Source organism: Mytilus trossulus, chromosome 7 (assembly GCF_036588685.1).
Source record: "Mytilus trossulus isolate FHL-02 chromosome 7, PNRI_Mtr1.1.1.hap1, whole genome shotgun sequence".
In the NCBI taxonomy this organism is placed as follows: Eukaryota; Metazoa; Mollusca; class Bivalvia; order Mytilida; family Mytilidae; genus Mytilus; species Mytilus trossulus.
In genome coordinates this window covers 69,945,412-69,969,698 of record NC_086379.1, presented here as the reverse complement: position 1 = coordinate 69,969,698, position 24,287 = coordinate 69,945,412, and the positions used below count along the sequence as shown (strand labels likewise).

Genomic DNA, 24,287 nt, shown 5'->3' with positions numbered 1-24,287 from the left:
GGTTATTTTCGTGCAACGTGATCATCGTTTTTTATTTCACGTTCATCATGTTTTTACTAGTTTATTTGACGTTTACATGTACACTGGGGTAAAGCTGATGACCGTAACTGCATTCACGGTCATCCCAAGATGTCGGACGAAAAATAAGTTCAGTTTCTGTATTGTCTGTTAAAGTGTTTCTATTTCATTTTCTTTACAAATCATACATTGAAACGATGTAAATTTATAAAAGAATCACTCGGAAATCACTAATTACTTCCGAGAAATGTGCATGAAACGGGAAATTCGATTTGAAAAAATCGTTAAGATGACCGTAAATCATAATCAAAATATTTTCAAGATGACCGTAACATAAAACAAGGATGACCGTGATTGGTAGAAAGATGACCGTAACTTGTAAAGGATGACCGTAATTTGTAAAGACCGACTGTAATTTATATATGACGACCGTAACTTTTATAGGCCATGGCGTTGTCAGTTTGTTTTAGATTTACGAGTTTGACTGTCCCTTTGGTATCTTTCGTCCCTCTTTTATAGGATGACCATCAATTCAAAGAAATATCCGTATTGTATTCAAAGCTTTTTTGTTGAGTTTGTCGATCTCAATTGGGGCTCGGTTAGCGGATATAAATATGTTTCATAAATTTCTTTTTTTAAACTCTAATAAAATTGGCCGTATTTTGAATTTATGACAATGATAGTTAATTTGCATATTTCTCGTAAACAATGAAATATTTATTGAAAACGACGTTAAATGATTTTAACACAAATTGACAGCGATACGACGAAAATTTGAAGAAATATGAATTTGTCCCTAGTACACGGATGCCTCATCTACACTATCATTTTCTATGTTTAGTGGACTGTGAAAATTGGATAAAACTGTAATTTGGCATTAGAATTAAAAAGATCATACCATAATTAAATTGTGTACTATAAAGTTTCAATTTTATTTAACTCTAAGCTGGACAAACGGACAAACGGACAAACAAACAGACGATCGGACGAATGTACGCACATACCAGAAAAACTTAATGCCAATAAATGGAGCATTAAAAACATTTTAAGCTAACCATCCTACCATATTTGTCTTTGTCGATGTGTTATTGAAAGTGAGGACAACATCTTACATAAAGATGAGAACGACGTGTTGGCTACAAATATTCTGTCAGAACTGACTTATGAACTCATATCAACAGTTATCAAAGGTACCAGGATTATAAGATATGTTTGAACATACGTTTTCATACATTTTAATGATGTTTTTTACTTACATGTTATGATGACCTTTAACTTAATGCATATTTATTTTTTATTATAGCTTTGCTTTCGATCAATAGGTATTCCTTAATTATTTGTCTCAGATTTTTTTTTTCCTGTATACCTTATTATAACACAAGGTACTTAACTTGCATTTTAGAAAAATGTTGGGTGGTGACGAAGTTCCGTTATATGCCGCTTTATAGGCTGTTAATCCCACTAAAGCTTGTTTTATCGTAAATCTAAATTGATTTATCTTTACAATGGTGTATAACATGCCTACATTTATTATCGGAATCATCCGTAGCAATCCTACCAAAGTATGTCAATCGTTATAATTTTGCAAACCGCTGAAGAATTGGCAATAAACGCGTCATGCTCCTTGTATATCTCGGTTTCAAATTGGTCAATTCTATGGGGAAGTCTAAATGATTCTCGGAGTTATCTGATCTTGTTTCATTTCATACGTAAAGTCAAGAGAGAGTCTGAAAGAGATTGACGTCATGGGAAAATTTGTAACTTATTAGACATACCACAAACAACACTTGTTAGATTTTTTCACGGTATATCATACAATTTTACTAACTGTTTGATAAGTTCTATTCATACGAAAACTCACAGTTTTTTTTAAAACGATTTTTATAATAAATCATTTACTGCGGCCGTTTATTGCCAATTCTTCAGCGGTTTGCAAAATTATTACGATTGACATACTTTGGTAGGATTGCTACGGATGATTCCGACAACAAATGTAGGCATATTATACACCATTGTATAGATAAATCATTTTAGATTTACGATATAACAAGCTTTAGTGGGGTTGACAGCCTATAAAGTGGCATATAACGGAACTTCGTCACCACCTAACATTTTTCTAAAATGCAAGTTAAGTAACTTGTGTTATAATAAGGTATATAGGAAATTTTTTTCTGAGACAAGTGCCTGTGCTAATGAATCACAAAAACAGAGTAGGTGTGTTCGAATAACTCTTTTTTTCTAAAAGTACTTGACGTCAGTCTTTTAATTTGGATGATGAAAATGGATATCTTTGAACAAATATGACACTCTTGTGTGTGATAACTAGGGTTTATAATCTTCAACCACTGAAAATGTTTAGTCAGCCCTTCCACGGCACGAAATATTTATAATTATAATTTTTTTAAATGCTTAAGAATTTTCCAAAATTTCACCTGACATCCGAACAGACAATATTTTTAAGTTGAATCAATGCAGACAAGATCATTAACTGATGCTCATTAGTTAGTAGATACATTTGTCTTTTAAGATATAACTGATATATAACGATCGATCGTAATGGTACTATGTTGATAAATTTATCAGTTTTCAAGAGCAAAATTTGCAGAGCGTCATCCCTACAATGGCTTCCATTTCTACGATTGTGAGCATGAACTTGCGCAACGGGGAGACAATTTTGGAGAAGTAGAATCCTGACTGTATGAATAACATTTCTGTGTATGTACAAATTGACAACGTTCCGCCTTGTGATACGCTATTCGTACAAGACTATTAAGGATCTACTTTGCTGGAGCTCACCTTCACTAGTTTAGTCGTATAATTTTTTCAAAATATTTCTGTTATTTAATTTGCACGACAAAATGGAAGACGATATAATATCAATGGGTTTACATGCATTGAAACTTTTAAAAATGTGTATTTATTATATGTCATTAAAAGGAATCCCAGAAATAAAAAAAAATCTTTTGTCGACCAGTTGGAGGCTGTGCACCGCATTTTTTTCATTAAACTTGTGAGGTGTCATTTTATCGCGCTTTTGAAGCATGTCATTTTGCAAAGTCATTTTAAAAATTAAACCCTCTACTGTAAAAAAAAAAAAAAGATACATATATGGTAATCTTTGCATTTGAAGCACGACTTATTTTCTTCTACTTATAGGATAATACTCTCATATTAATATGTTTATACCAACACGATTAATCATTTGATACAAAAAGGTAGTTATATAAATACGGATATTTCTTAGAATTGAGGGTCATCCTTTAAAAGTTACGGTCATCATTTACAAATTACGGTCATATTAAAAGCAATTACGGTCACCCTTGTTATGAATCGCTGATTCTGTTACGGTCATCTCGATTGTGATTTACGGTCATCTGAGCGATTTTTTCAAGTCGAATTTCCCGTTTCATGCACATTTCTCGGAAGTAATTAGTGATTTCCGAGTGCTTCTTTTATAAATTTGCATCGTTTCAATGTATGAATTGTAAGGAAAATGATATAGAAACACTTAAACAGGCAATACAGAAACTGACCTAATTTTTCGTCCGACATCTTGGTATGACCGTGAATGCAGTTACGGTTATCAGCTTTACCCCAGTGATGTAGTCGTGCAAGACGGATGCCTTGTTTAACGTGTTCTGCTTATTTAATTCTATTTTCAAAGTTTTATTTTGCGTGCTCAGTATTTTTCAAATAAAATTGAAACACTTGGCAGGGATTGTCAAGAAATACTTTTTTAAAAGCCGTAAACCAATTATATCATAAATATGTATACTAAATCGGGAATATCAAGTAAAACAAAGAGTTAATATATATGCAAGAAGACAGTGACTCAGTCACAAAAGGTTCATGTAAAAGTATTTATCGGTAACTCGTATATTTACCAATAAACAGAGTAAAAGGTAGTTTCGTTTTTGATACTGCCTATATCATGTGGAATATCTAAACTTGCTCTAACGGGCTCGTCTAGATATTCCACATGATATAGTCAGTATCAAAAACGAAACTACCCATTGTTCTATATTTTTTTTTCATGCAACGTTCATTACAGAAAATATTTCACGTTCAACGTGAAATTATGTCTTATTTCACGTTTTTTTCGTGCAAGCACCTTCCTTTACTACCCTCATATATTTTTAGATAAACTGTTCCCAGCTGTCACTTGTATTGGATTTTGACATTAAAATTGGTGTACAAAATATTTTCTGCTTTTTCTTTCTTTTAAACAATTTTGGTTTTCAATTCCAGTGTTTACATTTATTTAACATGCATAGCTGTATTTTGTCACCTGTCTGGATTTTTTTAGTTGATAGCCCCAAAACCCTGGATTACCCTTATCCGCTTCCGGAATCGGATCCGATATTGTAATCTCGCGGTAGCCTTTTTGTTTACAATGCTGTTTTTGACAGAAAGTGAGATACGATTTTACTCGGATTTACACATTATTTATCGGCGATTTTCTGTATAAAGCTAGCGGTTGAACAAATTGAACCTCGCTGTCATGAATAGTAATGATGAAAATAAGTTTGAGATCGTTTTATAGGAAACTTTGGTAAAAATGTTTGCAAACGGTTTTTTATTTTCTTTCAAGGTCCGTCGGGCGTAGCTAGTAATTAAGTAGAAAATCCGACTGCAAAAAGTGGAAGGTCACAAACCCCGGACCACCGCTTATTTGAATCCCTGTGTCCAAATTAAAAAGATACAAAAATTTCGTCTTCTAATTCAAAATTGCCGCCAACAGCGTGATCAGTTGAACTTATATACGTAGTTGACTACGTATTGACGACAAACAATATTCCTACGAGTTTTGCAATTTGGGAAATCTTAACTACTTGTCTTTAGAGATTTTCGGCGATTATATATTTCATGCATTTGTTCTTTGACATCTTAGCCAAAATCTCGGGGGATCGTGACTAAACTACACAAGGATTCCTAATGTGCTCTACTTCCTATGTGCAACTTCAAAACTTTTGGGAAAATCGACGATCATTTAAGGTTTTTCTGGTCATATTTTTTGTAATCCAGAATGAAAAGTATGTAAAAACTCTCCATTAAGTTATAAATAATACAGTTGCCAGCTAGATGATAACAATGGGACGTATTTCAGCATTTATTGGGTAGCACACAAATCCAGGGTGCTCGCATAAGGCAGCTTAACTGCCTAAAAACAGTATACGTGTATTATCCTTTTCTATGACAAGCCGTGATTGAATACATATTTGCCTAGGTCACACATTCACGGATCATCTCACCGGATCCACTACGGATTTAATCTCACGGATAATCCTGGAAATACAGTTTCCACAGTCTGATACGGATCCGATACGGATGAACAACGGTATGGATACGAGTTTTGACGTACTACAACGGATAATGAAGGAGTGGGTTATTTTTGGCTACATAAGTGAAACTTATTCTTACGGTAAGACACGGTTTGATACGGAATTGACACATGTCGTGACGTATGTACCGCAGATAAACAAAGGGGCTAACCTGTGTGTCGATTTGTCGATGTGTTGATATGTCGATAAGGAATTTTACACCGTTGTTGAAAATTCTGTACACCCCTGATTACACCAAGATAACTAATAGTGTCAATGTGTCCATGTGACTATTAGCCATTGACGATAATGCCGAATCACTCATTAATAATCCGCTGATGAGAACTCATGATTTCTATGGTATACTCAAGTTGATCCTGGTCGAGATACTTGATGACAGACGTAGAGGTGACAGGAGACAGAGTATTTGGAGGACATTTGACTGTCTTCCCGATCAATGGCCAGTTTCAGCTCCTCATCACTGAATTGTATCCGGAAAATTCAGATATATTCAAGAACTTTGAAAGAATAGTCTTATGTATATGTTTCAAGAACTACTACATGTCGTTAGTCTGAGACGAATAATACCACACAGTACAGGCAAGCAAAAAATGTATTTGTTATTCATCATTTCTATCATGTCTATATGGCAGTAAGTGTAGATTATTTTTCAATGTTAAATAAATTTTATTTATCAATAACGAAAAATAATCTACACTTAAACGCTATATAGAAATGAGATGATGAATATTAAACTAGTAAATTATAGAAATGTGACGGTTCTATTTCTATATATAGTTACTATTTCTGTACTAAAAATATGTAGTACTGGAAATTTACTTTTAATATTTAGTACTGTTTCTTGACTTTTAAACTATTGTAATATTTAGGTACTTGTATTTTACAGTACTTGATTTGTATTAAATATTTTTGTTACAGAAATAATACAATATTACTTGTTTGAAAATCATGACTTTATTAAAGAGATTTGAAATAGAAAAACTTTCAAAATGCTGAAAATGTAACGGTAGTAACCAAAATTCTGTAGTACCTAAATTTCAAGTACAAATAAAGTGCTGTAAAATACAGGTACCTAAATATAACAATAATTTTAGAGTAACAAAATAGTACTGAATATTAAAAGTAGATTTCTAGTACAGAAATAGTACCTATGCAAAAGTAGCTGTGTATACTGAGGGTAGCAATGCCCTTTACCGTCAGTCGTCAAACGGCCAATTTCGGCTACCGTTAGCGTAAAATTGATTAGAATTTTACCGTGATTCGTCAAAATATCCTTATCGTGATTCGTCAGAGGTCTCAAATGATTATCGTTACCATTATTTTTGGAAAAAAATTAACGTGATTCGTCATTCGATTTTTTGTATCGTCTAAAAGAAAGTGCACCAAAAATTACCTTTAACGTCATTAAGCAAGAATTTTTACTGTTATTCCTCATGCATGAACGTGACCCCATAACTACCCTCATTACTTATATATTTACCTGCTACTGTCGTTACTGTCAGCAATATAGGATGGAATTTCATAAGCTAATATTTCAATCTTTTTTTCAACACCCTTGCCAAGTTCAAAATTTAATCCAGTACCATCTAGGAAATTTGTCATAAATTTAGATAAACTGTCATCCTTCAATAACTGCTGTAGGCGTTCTATGTCTCTAAATCTTTTAACACTGAAATTAGCGGTAACCATTTGGTCTTGAGCACCTTCAGAATAGTTGAATCTTATTTTCAACAGTCTCAAATCCAATTTAGTATTCATCACATTACAAAGAATAGGATTTCTGTTATATTCTTGAAGAACTTTGTAAAACTGTTTATGTACCAACTCTTCTTCCTCAACAGTTTCAACATGAACAAATGGAGAAAATCCAACAAGAAACTCTAAAATATTAAGAAAAAAATCATATTACAAAAGAGCTCTTCTTATTGCGGAACTAAAACCCCTCGCAGTTATGAGGTGGACGAGCAGACATCTGTAAAAAATAAAAACATAATAAGCGAGTACATTAATGAGAAACTGTTCTCAACTTGAATTATGGAACTTACTAAAATTTTGTCCATATCCAGTTTTATATTCGACTGATATTAAGTTGACTTGGTACATCAAAAGTTCCAAGCTTGGGTCACAGGAACTTTCTGTGTAAAAGGCAAGGTTATGCATATCTAATTTCAGAATGTGATACCAGATATAGTTTCCTGTCAAAAGATGGGAAAAGGACAAGAACTAGAGGCTCTCAAGAGCCTGTGTCGCTCACCGTGGTCTATGTGCATTTTAAACAATGGACACAGATAGAGTCATGACAAAATTGTGTTTTGGTGATGGTGATGTGTTTGTAGATCTTAATTTACTGAACATTCTTGTTGCTACAATTATCTCTATCTATAATGAACTTGGCCCAGTAATAACATTGGAAAATATTTAATAAAAATTTACAAATTATGAAAATTGATAAAAAATTTCTATAAAGGGCAATAACTGGTCATGTTGACTTATTTATAGATCGTACTTTGCTGAAAATTATTGCTGTTTACAGTTTATCTCTATCTATAATAGTATTCAAGATAATAACCAAAAAATGCAAAATTTCCTTAAAATTATACTAATTTGTAGGCAGCAATCCAACAACAGGTAGTCCGATTTGTCTAATTATTTTTTACGGCAGACAGATCTTGACCTCATAAACAATTATGACCTGTCAGATTTGCTCTAAATGCTTTGGTTTCAGAGTTATAAGCCAAATTCTACATTTTATCCCATGTTCTTTTTTTAGCCATGGCGGCCATCTTGATTCGTTGGTAGGGTCACGCCACACATTTTTAAACTAGATACCCAATGATGATCTTTCCTGCCAGTACAAAGCCTCTACACTATCCAAGACTTCTCCTCGCGACAGCACACGTTAACTAGGTTTTATTATCCTAGGCGTCATTTATAGAGGATATCGGAGCAGCAAGGGCCCCAGAGATGCAGTTTGTAGGCCCATCGGCGTGTAGGTACACCATAGCACTCATCAGCCTTGCCCCAGCTATGGTTCAAATAGATAATCACTGTCTTGTGATTGGATTTTTGAATCAAAGGCTATTGAAGTTAATCCAGACAGAAAATCCGGGTAGATGCATGGAACTCGATAGCAACAGCAATCGTCTAAGGGATGGAAATCCCTACAGAAAAGCTGCCAGCCCTTCCGGGCACAGGGGGTTAAGCGTAGGGTTAATCACCCTGCCTTGGAAAAAAATATTGATTACAGAAACGACTACAATAACCAATACTCTTTCTCGTCACAGACTGGAGAAAGAAGATGTTTTAACCGAAAACAGCAGATGACGCGAGGGCCGATGGAGATGTTTTCAAACAAACTCACCACCAGAATAGACACATGGAATGTAAGAACACTGTACCAAAGTGGTAAATGTGCACAAGTAGCAAAAGAGATGGATAGATACAAGATCGAAATTCTAGGACTAAGTTAGTTAGATGGAACAATCAGGTATGACAAATTTAAACACAGGTCACACACTCATATATTCCGGAAACATCAATCAAAATGACCCACATGAAAAGGGAGTTGGATTTGAAATAACAAAAAGATCTAAATCAGCTTTGCTGGAGTGGAATCCCATCTCACCAAGAATTATTACAGCACGCTTTAACTCACGTTTTAAAAAAAAACACCCTTATACAAGTATACGCCCCAACCAATAATGCAGATGACTGTGAAAATGAAGACTTCTACCACGCGTTACAAACAACTATAGACCTGGATATAGAGGAGAATGATATTAACAACACATGGGAGCAGACAAAAAATGTAATACTAGAAACCTGCGAGGAAACATTAGGATACATGAAGTATGAATTCAAAAACTGGATGTCAGATAATCCATGGGATAAGGTTGAAAAACGGAGAAAAGCGGAAGAAAAAGTCTTAAATGCCACTTTAAGAATCATCATCGAGCAAACAATTGAATGGCAGACATCCCTATACATAACATTTGTAGATTTCGAGAGGGATTTAGATAGTATAGATCATCAAATACTATGGAACATCTTTAAACATTATGAAATACCCGAAAAAATCATATCTGTCACCCAACAGCTCTATGACAGTTTTACATGCCAAGTGAGTCATGCAGAGACTCCGACAGATCCACTTCCTGTATCAACCGGTGTGAGACAAGGATGTTTACTTTCCCCTCTCCTTTTTCTGATAGTGATAGATTTGGAAGAGTCGGAAATCATACAATACTCCTTTGAGTATTACAGCAGATTCCATTGAGTGTGTAGCCAAGAGTAATATATTTGGTTAGCTTGCTTGTTAGCTGAACCATGAAGTCATTTCAGGTTAGGTAAACTTTCCTTCTTTAAGAATAGACTAGTCTGACAGAAAACCAATCCATCTGTTTGTTGGACTATGCTACTTCGAAAGGAGGGTAGTATACATGACCTAACAATGACCCAGCTAACAAGCAAGCCAAACAAAAATATTACCTTTCAAATTGGCTTCACACTCAATAGAATCTGCTGTAAATGGACATTACAGGCCTTGAAGACCTAGACTTTGCAGACGATATCTGCCAGCTTTCACATCGCCATGAAGACTCACAATTCAAGCAGCCAACCTTGAAACAACTGCAAAACAAGTAGGACTGTACATAAATTCAAAAAAGACAAAATCAATAAGGGTTAACACAAAACCAACTTAACAAAACCAAAGTGAGAGATGCTGAAATTGAAGATGTCCGTCAATTTACATATCTTGGAAGTGTAATCATTACATCAGGTGGGACAGTTGAAGACATCCAATCAAGAAAAAGAAAAGCTCAACAAGCCTTTGCTATCCAAAAACCAGTCTGGAGGAGCAAAGCGCTCAGAACGAACACCAAAATCAGGATCTTCAACTCAAATGTAAAATCTATTCTTCTTTGTGGATCAGAAACTTGGAGACTGACTGCATCTACAAAAGCATTACACTTTTTCATGAACAGGTGCCTTAGAAACATCATTGGAATCAAGTGGCTAAACACAATCAGCTACAGAGAATTGTGGAAAAGGACAAGACAAGAACCAATAGAAAGAACGATAACAACAGGAAGATGGAAATGGATTGGACACATTTTACGTAAAAGCAACACAAATGTAACAAGACAGGCACTAGATTGGAATCCCCAGGGCCATCGTAAAAGAGGGCGGCCACCTGGCGCAGAGATTTCACATCTGATCTTCAGACTATTGGGAAAACATAGGGTGAAGCAAAGAAACTAGCAAAGGACAGGGAAAGATGGAAAGCTACTGTAGTCGCCCTATGTTCCCCATGGGACGAAGTGAATTCAGTAACCCCAATGATGACTGTGGTCAAGTTTGGATAAATTTGGCCCAGCAGTTTCAAAGAAGAAGATTTTTGTAAAAGTTTACGGACACAGGACGTTGTACGCCAAGTGATGAGAAAAGCTCACTTGACCATTCAGGTCAGGTTAGCTAAAAACGTTACGGAATCACCCCAAAAAATGAGACGGAAAATGAACACCGTGTAAATAACTTGTTTATAAAAACAAAAATTCAATGGTATTGGACTGTTACTGCACTCTATATAAAGCACGAAGTTGAAGGATATTTACTGACCGACCGTGCGAGGGCTGAAAAGCCAGTCAATGTCGTTTAACACTTCCTTCATCATCATATTTACTGTTAAACATACTGGTGCCTATGAAGACACTGGTGTGGTTCTCCTATGTAGGAGGTTAAAGATACAGAGGTAAACCTTCATAATCAGTCTGCTCATTGATACCACCCCCCCCCCCCCCCCAAAAAAAAAACAACAACAAAAAAAAAACACGTGACGATAAACAGGAAGTTGTTGAGTGATAAATCTGAAAACGCATCTAAAATATATTGCTGACTTATAAAACCCTGATTTAAAATTATCAGAAATCCTTGTAATGTAGTTCTTTGGAAAAATGTGAGGTAAAATTAAGAGGTATACTGTAATTTTTATATCTTTGCAGGAATGACATTAATAGTTTTTCAAACTATGCATATCTCAGAGAAGCCTTAAAGCCTGGACCAAAATTCGCTGTCACCCTTCGCAAATGAGTAATGTACAAAAATTGTATAGGGCATTTTTGCGGAGTTAATATTTTGTACAGTTTAATTTTTTTTTAAATAAGAACAATTTTTTCTTGCGGAAGCAAGCCATGAATCAGATCTGCACTCCCTTTTGTGGAAATTTTAAGCAATCATGTATACTTATGTATATCCGAGTAGAGATCGGGTATTTGTCGAGTTGGTCTGGGATTAAAAATAATAGTAGTCGCAGTTCTTGTCGAAATAGCCATACCAGTCTCCCGATCGCTTAATTTATCTTGTTCGGGTTTTATCGACTTGATTTGATCATCAAAGTAACCCTAGCTTATCTCACAAATCCCACATAAAATATATTGGAACAAAGCTTTTGATCCATCAAATCATTTTAAAATAGTCAATTAATGGGAAGAATACGGCATCAGAAAAGTCCAACCCTTACACTTTTACTATAAAATATAAATGCCACACATCAAGCAGTTGAGTTAATGCATTTTTCACTTATTTTATGTTTTTTAACCAAAAACAAAAATAAAAAATACTTTCGCCTCGCGAATAAGTGCATTTTACACTTATTTTATGGGTTTTAAAAAAAAATCAAAAATAATTTTTTGCATTGCTTCACTCGGCAGAACACTTTAAAATACGACTAACCTATCCAAAATCCTGAATCCGCCTCTGTAAATTCACTGCCAGAGGCGGATTTAGGAGGGGGCCCGGTCCCCCCCTTTTTGGGAAAAAAATTGGTTGCTTACATAGGGAATCACTGAAGCGTGACTGGAGCGGCCCCCTCTTAGGTCAGTCAGTGGGCCCCAACTTATGAAAATTTCTGGATCCGCCACTGACTGCAACATTTATAATGCTGAGTTCACACGTAATCCGAATTCGATTCGCATTAACTAATTCGTTTTACGTCCTAACGTCAATTCCAATTCGAATTGCAATGCGCGTCAAATTCTCTTTACTGTCCAAACGACGTTAACAAAAGTCGTATTAACAAAAGCGTATGTCTAATACGAATTACCTAATTCGAATCAATTCGAATTAAAAAAAGAAGAGTGTCTAAACGTGATTAGCCAATTCGATTTCAATTCGAATTAAATGTGCGTGTGAACGAGGCATAACAATAGTTCAAGCCCATTGGTTTAGTTTGGTTCACCTAGGCTGGTGCTACTGGAGGGAGAATGTGAAGGCCTCCAGAGGTGGCTCGAACACAATCTATTATGAGAGTGTTCCAGACGGTAATTGATCTGGAGGAAAATTGATGTTGATATATGTTGATTCTATAGTGGATTGACAATAATTTTAAACTGTTTCTAGTTCTTATTAGGATCTGGTACTAAAATGCATAGAACTGGTATAGCTATTAGTTGCTTTAATGTCAGTTGGGCTTCTTTATACATGCGGATCATCGGGATGATATCTACCATGGTTCATCTTTGTTTAAGTGTGTTTCAGTTGAAGTTTTGAACCATTGATGTAAAACTGACAAGATTCTATGGGCCGGATTAAACTTTGATATGTTTTTTAGCTCACCTGGTCCGAGATGAGCTTTTCTCATCATTTGGCGTCCGGCGTCGTCCGGCGTCGTCGTCAACTTTTTCCATTTTCCAAGATAGCCGCCAGCGCTGGACTTAGTTTCACAGAACCCTATGGGAAATGCATACAAATGACTTATTTAAGAGAACCACTGAATGGAATGAAACCAAACATGACATGAATGTTCCTTATGAGGTGCTGACCAAGTGTTGTTACTTTGTAGCCGATCCATCATCCAAAATGGCCGCCAGCGGGGGACTTACTTTAACATAGGACCCTATGGGAAATGCATACATATGACTTCTTTTAGAGAACCACTGAAAGGAACAAAACCAAACATGGCATGAATGTTCCTTATGAGGAGCTGACCAAGTGATGTTACTTTGTATCTGATTCATCATCCAAGATGGCCACCAGCGGGGGACTTAGTTTAACATAGAACCCTATGGGAAATGCATACAAATGACTTCTTTTATAAAACCACTAAATGGAATAAAACCAAACCTGCCTTGTGATCCATATGAGGAACTGACCAATTATTGTTACTTTGTAGCCGATCCATCATCCAATATGGCCGCCAGCGCGGGTGACTTAGTTTAACATAGGACCCTATGGGAAATGCATACAAATGACTTCTTTTGGAGAACCACTGAATGGAACAAACCAAGCATGGCATGAATGTTCCTTATGAGGTGTTGACCAAGTGTTGTTACTTTGTTTCTGATCCATCATCCAAGATGGCCGCCAGCGCGGGACTTAGTTTAACAGAATCCTATGGGAAATGCATACAAATGACTTATTTTAGAGAACCACTGAATGAAATGAAACCGAAAATGACATGAATGTTCCTTATGAGGTGCTGATCAAGTGTTGTTACTTTGTTGCCAATCCATCATCCAAGATGACCACCAGCGGGGAACTTACTTTAACATAGAACCCTATGGGAAATGCATACAAATGACTTCTTTTATAGAACCACTAAATGGAATAAAACCAAACCTGCCTTGTGATCCATATGAGGTACTGACCAATTATTGTTACTTTGTAGCCGATCCATCATCCAATATGGCCGCCAGCGCGGGTGACTTAGTTTAACATAGGACTCTATGGGAAAAACATACAAATGACTTCTTTCAGAGAACCACTGAATGGAACGAAACCAAACATGGCATGAATGTTCCTTATGAGGTGCTGACCAAGTGTTGTTACTTTGTATCTGATCCATCAACCAAGATGGCCGCCAGCGCGGGACTTAGTTTAACAGAACCCTATGGGAAATGCATACAAATGACTTTTTTTTAGAGAACCACTGAATGGAATGAAACCAAACATGACATGAATGTTCCTTATGAGGTGCTTATCAAGTGTTGTTACTTTGTAGCCAATCCATCATCCAAGATGGCCGCCAGCGCGGGACTTTGATTAACAGAACCCTATGGGAAATGCATACAAATGACTTCTTTTACGAGAACCACTGAATGGAATGAATCAAAATATGACATGAATGTTCCTAATGAAGTGCTTATCAAGTGTTGTTACTTTGTAGACGATCCATCATCCAAGATGGCCGCCAGCGGGGACTTAGTTTAACATAGGACCCTATGGGAAATGCATACAAATGACTTCTTTTAGAGAACCACTGAATGGAATGAAAACAAACATGACATGAATGTTCCTTATGACGTGCTGATCAACTGTTGCAACTTTGTAGCTGATCAATCATCCAAGATGGCCACCAGTGGTGGACTTAGTTTAACATAGAACCCTATGGGAAATGCATACAAATGACTTCTTTTAGAGAACCACTGAATGGAAGGAAACCAAACATGGCATCAATGTTCTATTATCAGGTGCTGACCAAGTGTTGTTACTTTGTAGCCGATCCATCATCCAAGATGGCCACCTGCGGGGGACTTAGTTTAACATAGGACCCTATCGAGAATGCATACAAATAACTTCTTTTAGAGAACCACTGAATGGAATGAAACCAAATATTACATTACTGTTCCTTATGAGGTGCTGACCAAGTGTTGTTACTTTGTAGCCGATCCAGGGAACATAATTTAACATAGGACCCTATGGGAAATGCATACAAATGTCTCTTTTAGAGAACCACTGAATGAAATGAAACCAAATATGACATGAATGTTCCTTATGAGGTGCTGACCAAGTGTTGTAACTTTGTAGCGGATCCATCATCCAAAACGGTCGCCAGCGGGGGACTTAGTTTAACATAGGACCCTATAGGAAATGCATACAAATACTTCTTTTAGAGAATCACTGAATGGAATGAAACCAAACATGGCATGAATGTTCCTTATGAGATGTTGGTCAAGTATTGTTACTTTGTAGCCGATCCATCATCCAAACGGCCACCAGCGGGGAACTTAGTTTTACATAGAACCCTATGATAAATACATACAAATGACTTATTTTAGAGAACCACTGAATGGAAGGAAACCAAACATGGCATGAATGTTCCTTATGAGGTGCTGACCAAGTGTTGTTACTTTGTAGCCAATCCATCATCCAAGATGGCCACCTGCGGGGGACATAGTTTAACATAGGACCCTATGGGGAATGCATACAAATGACTCTTTTAGAGAACCACTAAATGGAATGAAACCAAATATTACATGAATGTTCCTTATGAGGTGCTGACCAAGTGTTGTTACTTTGTAGCCAATCCATATTGAAAGATGGCCGCCAGTGGGGAACATTGTTTAACATATATGACCCTATGGGAAATGCATACAAATGTCTCTTTTAGAGAACCACTGAATGGAATGAAACCAAACATGACATGACTGTTCCTTATGGGGTACTGACCAAGTGTTGTTACTTTGTAGCTGATCCATCATCCAAGATGGCCACCAGCGAGGGACTTAGTTTAACATAGAACCCTATGGGAAATGCATACAAATGACTTCTTTAAGAGAACCACTGAATGGAATGAAACCAAAAATGACATTAATGTTCCTTGTGAGGTGCTGACCAAGTGTTGTTACTTTGTAGCCGATCCATCATCCAAACCGGCCGCCAGCGGGGGAATAGTTCAACAAAGGACCCTATGGGAAATGCATACAAATGACTTCTTTTAACGAATCACTGAATGGAATGAAACAAAACATAGCATGAATTTTTCTTATGACATGATGCTGACCAAGTGTCGTTACTTTGTAGCCAATCCATCATCCAAGATAGCCGCCAGCAGGGGACTTGGTTTTACATAGAACCACTGAATTGAATGAAAGCAAACAAAGCATAAATGTCAGTTCCTTTCTTAATGAGGTGCTGCACCAAGTGTTGTTACTTTGTAGCCAAATTTCGTATTTTTATTTGATTTCAAAATCCAAGTAGAATCAGGTGAGTGATACAGGCTCTTGATAGCCTCTAGTTTTCTTTTACCTGTTTACATTGCCTTTGGTTCTGCCTTTAAAGCCATAATATATACTATTATATGGTGTTAAGGTGCAGATAATACTTTAGAGTATCATTGAGCTCAACGTATAGATTCAGCTCTAAATTTTGATTGTGATTAAATAGTTGACACAGCATAGGTTTCTGACACAGAATGATTGAATGTGGTCTAATGAACTTAATTTTTTTGTTTTGTCTTTGAGCAATTCACTATGCTGTTGAATATTAATAAAAAAAATCACATCCCCCTCTCCCTTATTCCAAAACTGATCTCAATTCAAATTTCTAATGGCCCCTAACAATAACTACTCATTTAAATACAAAATAAAATATTAAAATGTAAAAAAAAGTGCTTGTTATCACTGAATGGTTGATAGTAAAGATTGTTTTAATTTATCAGTTGGTAGTAAAAGTGAATATACATTGAACATTGTATAAAACAATCATTTGAGTTGATTCAACTACTATTCTGGACAAAAAAATATAACTCAAATTTTCAAAGAATATTGAAAATTTCTTGCTATTGCACAATATTGTGCAATTAGATATTTCTTGCCATTGTGCAATACTGTGCAATTGAAAATACTTGTCATTGCCCAATACTGTACAATTGAAGATTTTTTGCTATTGTGCAATACTGTGCAATTGAAAATTTCTTACTTTTGCACAATACTGTGCAATTAAAGATTTCTTGCTATTGCTGAATACTATGCAATTGAAAATTTCTTGCTATTGCACAATACTTAATATGATAATTTTGAACCCTGATTTGGACCAACTTGAAAACTTGGCCCATAATCAAAAATCTAAGTATATGTTTAGATTCAGCATTAATCAAAGAAGCCCAAGAATTCAATTTTTGTTAAAATCAAACTTAATTTATAAATTTTGGACTCTTTGGACTTCAATGTAGACCAATTTGAAAACGGGACCAAAAATTAAGAATCTACATACACAGTTAGATTTGGTATATCAAATAACCCCAATTATTCAATTTTTGATGAAATCAAACAAAGTTTAATTTTGGATCCCCATTTGGGCCAACTTGAAAACTGGGCCCATAATCAAAAATCTAAGTACATTTTTAGATTCAGCATATCTCAAAGAACTACAAGGATTCAAATTTTGTTAAAATCAAACTAAGTTTAATTTTTGCCAGAAAAAAATCTTGTTTGGAACCATTCTGGGAGGTTTAAACTACTAGGTATCAGTGGCGGATCCAGGAATTTTCATAAGTGGGGGCCCACTCCAGTCACGCTTCAACGATTCCCTATATAAGCAACCAAATTTTTTCCCAAAAAAGGGGGGGGCCGGCCCCTGGCCCCCCCCCTAAATCCGCCTCTGGGTACTTGCTAAAATGGATAAAACTCTATGTAATTTTACAGCCAAGATAAACAGTATCAAGTCATTATTCAACACTTGGGCTTATAGAGAACTGACATATAATGGGAGGGTTGTAGTAAGACTTTAGCACTTTCCATTTTGGTTCAAGTTCTGACTGTCCTTCCTAACCCCCCAGAAGGGGTTTTGAGGGAGATTCAGAATATGTTTTTTAACTTTTTATGGAAAGGAAAACCTGATAAAGTGAAAAGGGCAGTGATAATGTCCGAACAAGATTTTACACTCAAGTCAGGAAGGTTTACTTTATTTAGCAGAAAAAGTTAATCCATTTTGGCATGATATCCTGGTAAATTATGTGCGATTCCAAAGAGATGGAAAAGTATAATAGAAGGAAGTTCAAAACTGGAAATTATTGAAAATAAATTAATAGATAAAGTTAAAAAGGAACCCAAATCTTGTAAATTTTTCTATACATTATTTTTGGAGGATAATACAGTGTTATCTTTATCTTCCCGTGAAAAATGGGATAGAGATTTAGATATGCAGATTGAGGATTGGAATGCTATTTATTCCATGCCCTTCATCATAACCAGAAACTCTTTTTTGCAAAACTTTCAATTTAAGATTGTTCATAGGATTCTGCCATGTAATTCATTTTTATTGAAATGTAAATTAAAAGAAACTGAACTTTGTACTTTTTGTTCAGAAATTAAAGAAAATATTTTTCACATTTTTTGGGAAGGTAATGTATCACAAAACTTCTGGCTATCTGTTATAGATTGGATTAAAAATTATGACATTCTCCTGCCTTTCAGTGCAAAAGAAGTCATTTTAGGTGTGTCTGAGGATTTTGTCAACAGTGAAATAGTTAACAATATTTTGTTTTATTTCAAATATTATATATACAAATGTAGATGTAAGAACATATCCCCCACAAAATGTGGTGGGGTAGAATATTTAAAATATTGGATTAATATAGAAAAATACTCTGTATGTTTCTTAACCCCTGTACAAAAAGTAAAAATGGATCAGAAATGGCATTTGTTAGAAGCAGCTTTTATTTAATTTATTTGATTAATTAACAAAATCTTTTTGTTATATTTATATCTATATCTTATTATATCCATATGACTTAATTGATTTATCATTATAGTATTACTTTATTTTTAAAATGTGTATCGAATACTGTAGTATGTAATTTAACATGTTTCATTACAAAAATAAAATAATTTGGACTTTAATGTAGAGACCAATTTGAAAACAGGACCAAAAATTAAGAATCTACATACACAGTTAGATTTGGCATATCAAAGCACCCCAATTATTTAATTTTTGATGAAATCAAACTAAGTTTAACTTTGTACCCTTTGGTCTCCTTATTACTAAACTGTTGGGACCAAAAATCACAAAATCAATCCCAACTTTCCTTTTATGGTCATTAACCTTGTGTTTAAATTTCATAGATTTCTATTAACTGATACTTAAGTAATTGTGCAAAAACCAAGAATAATGCTTATTTGGACCCTTTTTAGGCCCCTAATTCCTAAACAACTTCTATATAAATCATACAATAAATACATGTAGTGCCCATGTACGCCTTACAATCATTCAATACACTAAACAAAGTTGACCTAGGCCGTGTTCACATTGACCTAAATTCGGTGTTGTGTTAGTGTAACTCACACGTAAACTAAACACAATTGCGTTCCCACTGATAAAACTCAATGTTTACATGTATATATATAGTTTAAAGTCATAAGAAACCTCAAATCAAAGAAAATAATGCATATGATTTTTATAACTCAATGGATAGTTTTCATTATAACACTTATGTACATATACTTTTTTCTGAAGAAAATTCTTTAATTTATTCATATTTAGAAGAAGTTTACTTTATTTGAATAGCTTCCTTCCAACAAGCAATTCCCCTGACATATTTTCCGTATGCAAGGTGACCTCAGTGTGACCCACCTCGTAAAAATCCGGTGACCACAATACGCATGGATGTCCTTAAAAATAAACTATTATCTGAATTTACATGTTAAACACGTGCTCAATTTCCATGCTTTTTTGTTTAGTTTTCGTCAATTGTTGACAAACAGGTGACAATCGTTAAACTTCGGCTTCATAACACGAATTCTAATGCAACAACGTTTGTAACGTTCATTTTGATTGGATAGCGTCACTTTCTTACATGGCATCAATTGACAATTGATGCTATGGGACGTACGCGCAAGCGCAGACGGCATATGACCGATTTTAAAAACATGTTTTAACGTTGTTTTCTGTCAGTTTCATTAGAATGGAGATAACAATATTGTATTTTAAGCTCCGACGGCATCAATTTGGGATTTGATGGTCGCAAATAACCGTTTACTGTCTCCGCTAACGCGTCGCCAGTAAACTTAATTTGCGACCATCAAATCCCCAATTGATGCCGTCGGAGCTTAAAATACAACACAGTTATCTCCTAACTTTAATTACCTGCCATATTTTCACAACACTGACCGATTGAAAAAAAAATTGACAATTATACGAAATTTACACGAAAAAAATGATAAATTCGAACACAGAAGACTAAGTTTATGATGTTTGTATGCATTGGTTCAAGAATTGGAAGAACATTATTTTTCACCGGTCTCTCGTTTCTTATGACTTTAAATCATATTTTATCTACACACAGTCGATAGTCGATGTAGGCCTTGTGAAGGTTAAGTGTACACAAAACTAAGCATTTAGGACATTAGTTTTACCGTGTATATATTTAAGGAGGAAACTATTTTTGAGTAAAATTGATATTTTTGATAATTATTAATATAGATCTTTACAGAAATTGTTGTCTAAATTTTACAGATTTTTTTTGTTAAATAAAATAAACGTACTTTATTAACTCCTGATCAAGACTCAAAGCAGCATCATTGCCGAACCCATAAGGCAGCAACCAATTGATTTTCGGGGGGGGGGGGGGGGGTACTATAGTTGAGTTTAAGACATAAAGGCAAGGGGGTGGGGTGGTGAGCTATGGATTTTGTTTTGGAAATAAAAAATGTTTCTAGTTTTTGGCTGCCACTAAATTTGTCCTGAAAAAAAATCAATAGCCCACGGCCACTACCCCCTCCCCCAAAAATGAAGTAAATAGTTGCTGCCTAATTCATTTGAAAAGGTCTTCCCGAATCGACATGACGTACATATAAATATTCGACACTGGTCTTTACTCAAAGAACGATTCACGCATAAACGCATGACTAAAAAAGGTGTGAGGTAACGGATATGTTTGTCTAGTATCTCAGATCCGTTAAATTATATATCAATATACTAAATAAATAAATGATTGGGAATATGTTAAGGTAATAAAAAGTCAAGAGAATTTCAGAACGCAATTTGGTTCCGAACAATATCTATCACGCTTTGTGCATGCAGACTCCACGCGGCCTTCACGTGATTTTACTATTTTTAGAATAATTGCATAGTAACCAAATGCACTTGATTCAACCTTTACTAATTATGCAACATTTTCGAATAATTCACTAGAAAATATTTCAATAGATTTTAAAATTTATATTGTAAATATACACACTGCAGTTATTAATAGATGAATAAAAAAATAACTTGTACCCTTTAATACATCCAATCACAGCGTTCTTAAGTTGACTTCCTTCGCCCTGTCTTGGGTACACAAAAGGCCAACATAATGCTGGGAAAATTTAATACTTCCGTTTTCCCTATACATCAAGCTTCATGAAATTGAATATTATGTCCAGAACTATACGAATGAAAATTATAATAGATCCAAATTTTATTCAGATTGTACTATAAAGAAACCGAAGTTTTTTTTTCGATTTATTTACATAAACTTATTAAATCAGCTGCAGCATTACTATTATATGTAGACCTTCATTGCATAAAACAATGGAAATAACATTGTATATTGATATAAACGATCAAACTTGTAACACTTAAATAAATAAAAAAAAAGTTACCCTATTCCTTTACCAAATACTCCTTGGAGAAGAAACAAACAGAAAAGATAAAAATGTAGTGATCCCTAATATCTCAATCCTTTTTTTCGGCTGTAGGCACGCTGCTGAAGCTCACGTTTTCTAATGCTTAATCGAGACATCTCTAGTATATTCAAACTACTGCAAATTATAAAAATGGCTTTCATAAAGTAGCAACCACTTAACTTGAAAAAAGGAGGAGGGTTATTTTTTTTTTTATCCGAGTCAGATTTATTTTCGCGCGTACGTTTTTATTCTTATTTTTTCGATGCTAGTGATCAAATAATTTTTTTTCAATATTTAACACTATAATGTATGGGGAAACTCTTGATTCAAAATATTTTTTTTATCTGTATGACAATTTTATTTTTTATCAAATTGGGGATCGGAATATTTCTATTCCCACCCCCATCCCCCTTTTGAAGTCAAATGGTTGTTCCCTTACCGCTAGAACAATTGTCCTAAAATTTTGAATTAAGTTCTACGTAATGAACATTTAAATGACATATAGTTTACAAGTGGGAGCAAATCTTATGTACAGGTAGCTAAACAAGGTGTATAGATGTGAACAAATGTAATGTGAAACCAGTGTACACTACCAGTCTATGGAAGGTGCGATACGATAAAAACTTTTCTTATATCAATGAGCGATATTGTCTTATATCAACGAGTTGCATTGTGGGAAATCTCAGACGAATGTTTACATTTTTATGAAGGAACGAAGATTTCTCGGTATAAAGTAACGATTCTTTTCTTAAACCAGGCTGACATTTAACAAGACATACGTCTGCTGTATAATTTCCATGAATTATTTTAAGTTATACCAAGCAAGATGTATTTAAACGAGAAAATTGAATTGTTGAATAAATGAGACATAAATGCACGATTTATCATTTGTAGATGTACAAATTTAATTAATGTCATGTAGCAAATTATGTGGAATGCAATCGAGATGAATTAGATTGTTGGATAAGCCAAAAGCGCCTATAAGTCAAAGATACTGCTATATTTTAAAATATCAATGCGATGTTTGTCTTATATCATAGCGATATTTTTTTAATATCAAAAATTTATGAATGCGATACTTTTCTAATATAACTGCTATAGTTTTCTAATATAGAATTAATACGATGATACGTCACAATGCATGTCAAAAGAACCGCAAACATAATTCACAAACTTATTTCATGACCGGCTTAATGTTTGAGGATCAATATCACTAAAATTTCGTATCTGTAACAAAATTAACGCTTGCACGATCTTATCATTTTTAAAATGTTGCTTGACCCTATTGATATTTGAAAGTGTTAACAACCTGTTCAGTCTATTGTTTTGCAATCACATGCTTTAACCGAAAAATTCTATTTGAAGTGATGATGCAATGGCGGAATTTGAATGCGGTTGTAAATAGTCTACCGACCTATTCGATTCTAATAAAGGTCAACTGGCGGACCCGGAGGGGGCAGGGGGGGGGGGGGTGAAACCCCCTATTTAGGCCGATCAATGCATTTGAATGGGGATATATGGTTGAACCCCCTTTATCCTGGGTTTGAAACCCACCTTTTAGAAACGGCTGAATCCGCCCTTGAGGTCACACTCCTATAGCCTATCCACATGGGTAATATCGAAATAAAAAAAAAATCATTACTTAAAAGAAAAAAAACATTCATTCAAACAATCCAATTCAATACAGCAATGCATATTTAAATGGTAAAATAAATATTCCAAACAAATTAAAATGTACAAATGCTGTTGTCCCGCTCTTTGAAGAAACCAACTGAGTAGCCTCAGACTATAAATTGAACAACTTCAGATCGAACGAAAATCAAAAATCTTGTGAAACAGAAACTGTATTTATTATCAACATGGACGCTTATTTACAAATTTAGCTATATATTTTGGACCTTGGATTATAGCTCTCCCTCTTTTATATAAGCTTTGGATTTCAAATATTTTGGCAACGAGCATCACTTCAAAGACACTGTATTGTCGAAATGCGTATCTAGTGCATGCAAATTGGGACCGTTAATGTTATTACTTCCACTGGGTCGATGTCTCTGCTGGTGGACTGTTAGTTCCCGGGGGTATCACCAGCCTAGTAGCCAGTTCCTTGGTACTGGTACTGGCATGTAAATACGGATTTTTTGTTTTATTTAAATTTTCTGTAGCAAATTTTAGAAATTATTATAAATTATGGAATGTATCTCCCTCATGCAAAGCTCTGATTCCTTTCACGGATTTGGCTATACTTTTTGAACCTTTTCAATTATAGCTCTTCATCTTTTATATAAGTTTTGGATTTCAAATATTTTGGCTACGAGCATCGCTGAAGAGACGTGTATTGTCGAAATGCGCATCTGGTGCAGGAAAATAGGTACCGTTTATGTTTGGCACTGGCTACGGTTACATGGAAATGTAACAAATATAATAAAAATATTATTGTTACATAGGAGACTAAATGCAGGAATGCAAAGGCGGATAAGGAACCGATTAATTACGAATGTAACAATAATTACTGAGGCTACGGTTACATGGCGTTATTGTTACATGA

General features: G+C 35.0%; 1 protein-coding gene across 1 annotated transcript in view; it reads right to left on the bottom strand.

Moving 5' to 3' along the window:
- The window catches only part of LOC134726631 (uncharacterized), a 62,671-nt gene that overhangs the window by 19,535 nt on the left and 18,849 nt on the right, over positions 1-24,287 (bottom strand). Inside the window, exon 2 of the mRNA XM_063591043.1 lies at positions 6,841-7,240. Within this exon, the coding sequence (XP_063447113.1) occupies positions 6,841-7,240 (400 nt within the window). The remainder of the gene's footprint in view (positions 1-6,840; positions 7,241-24,287) is intronic.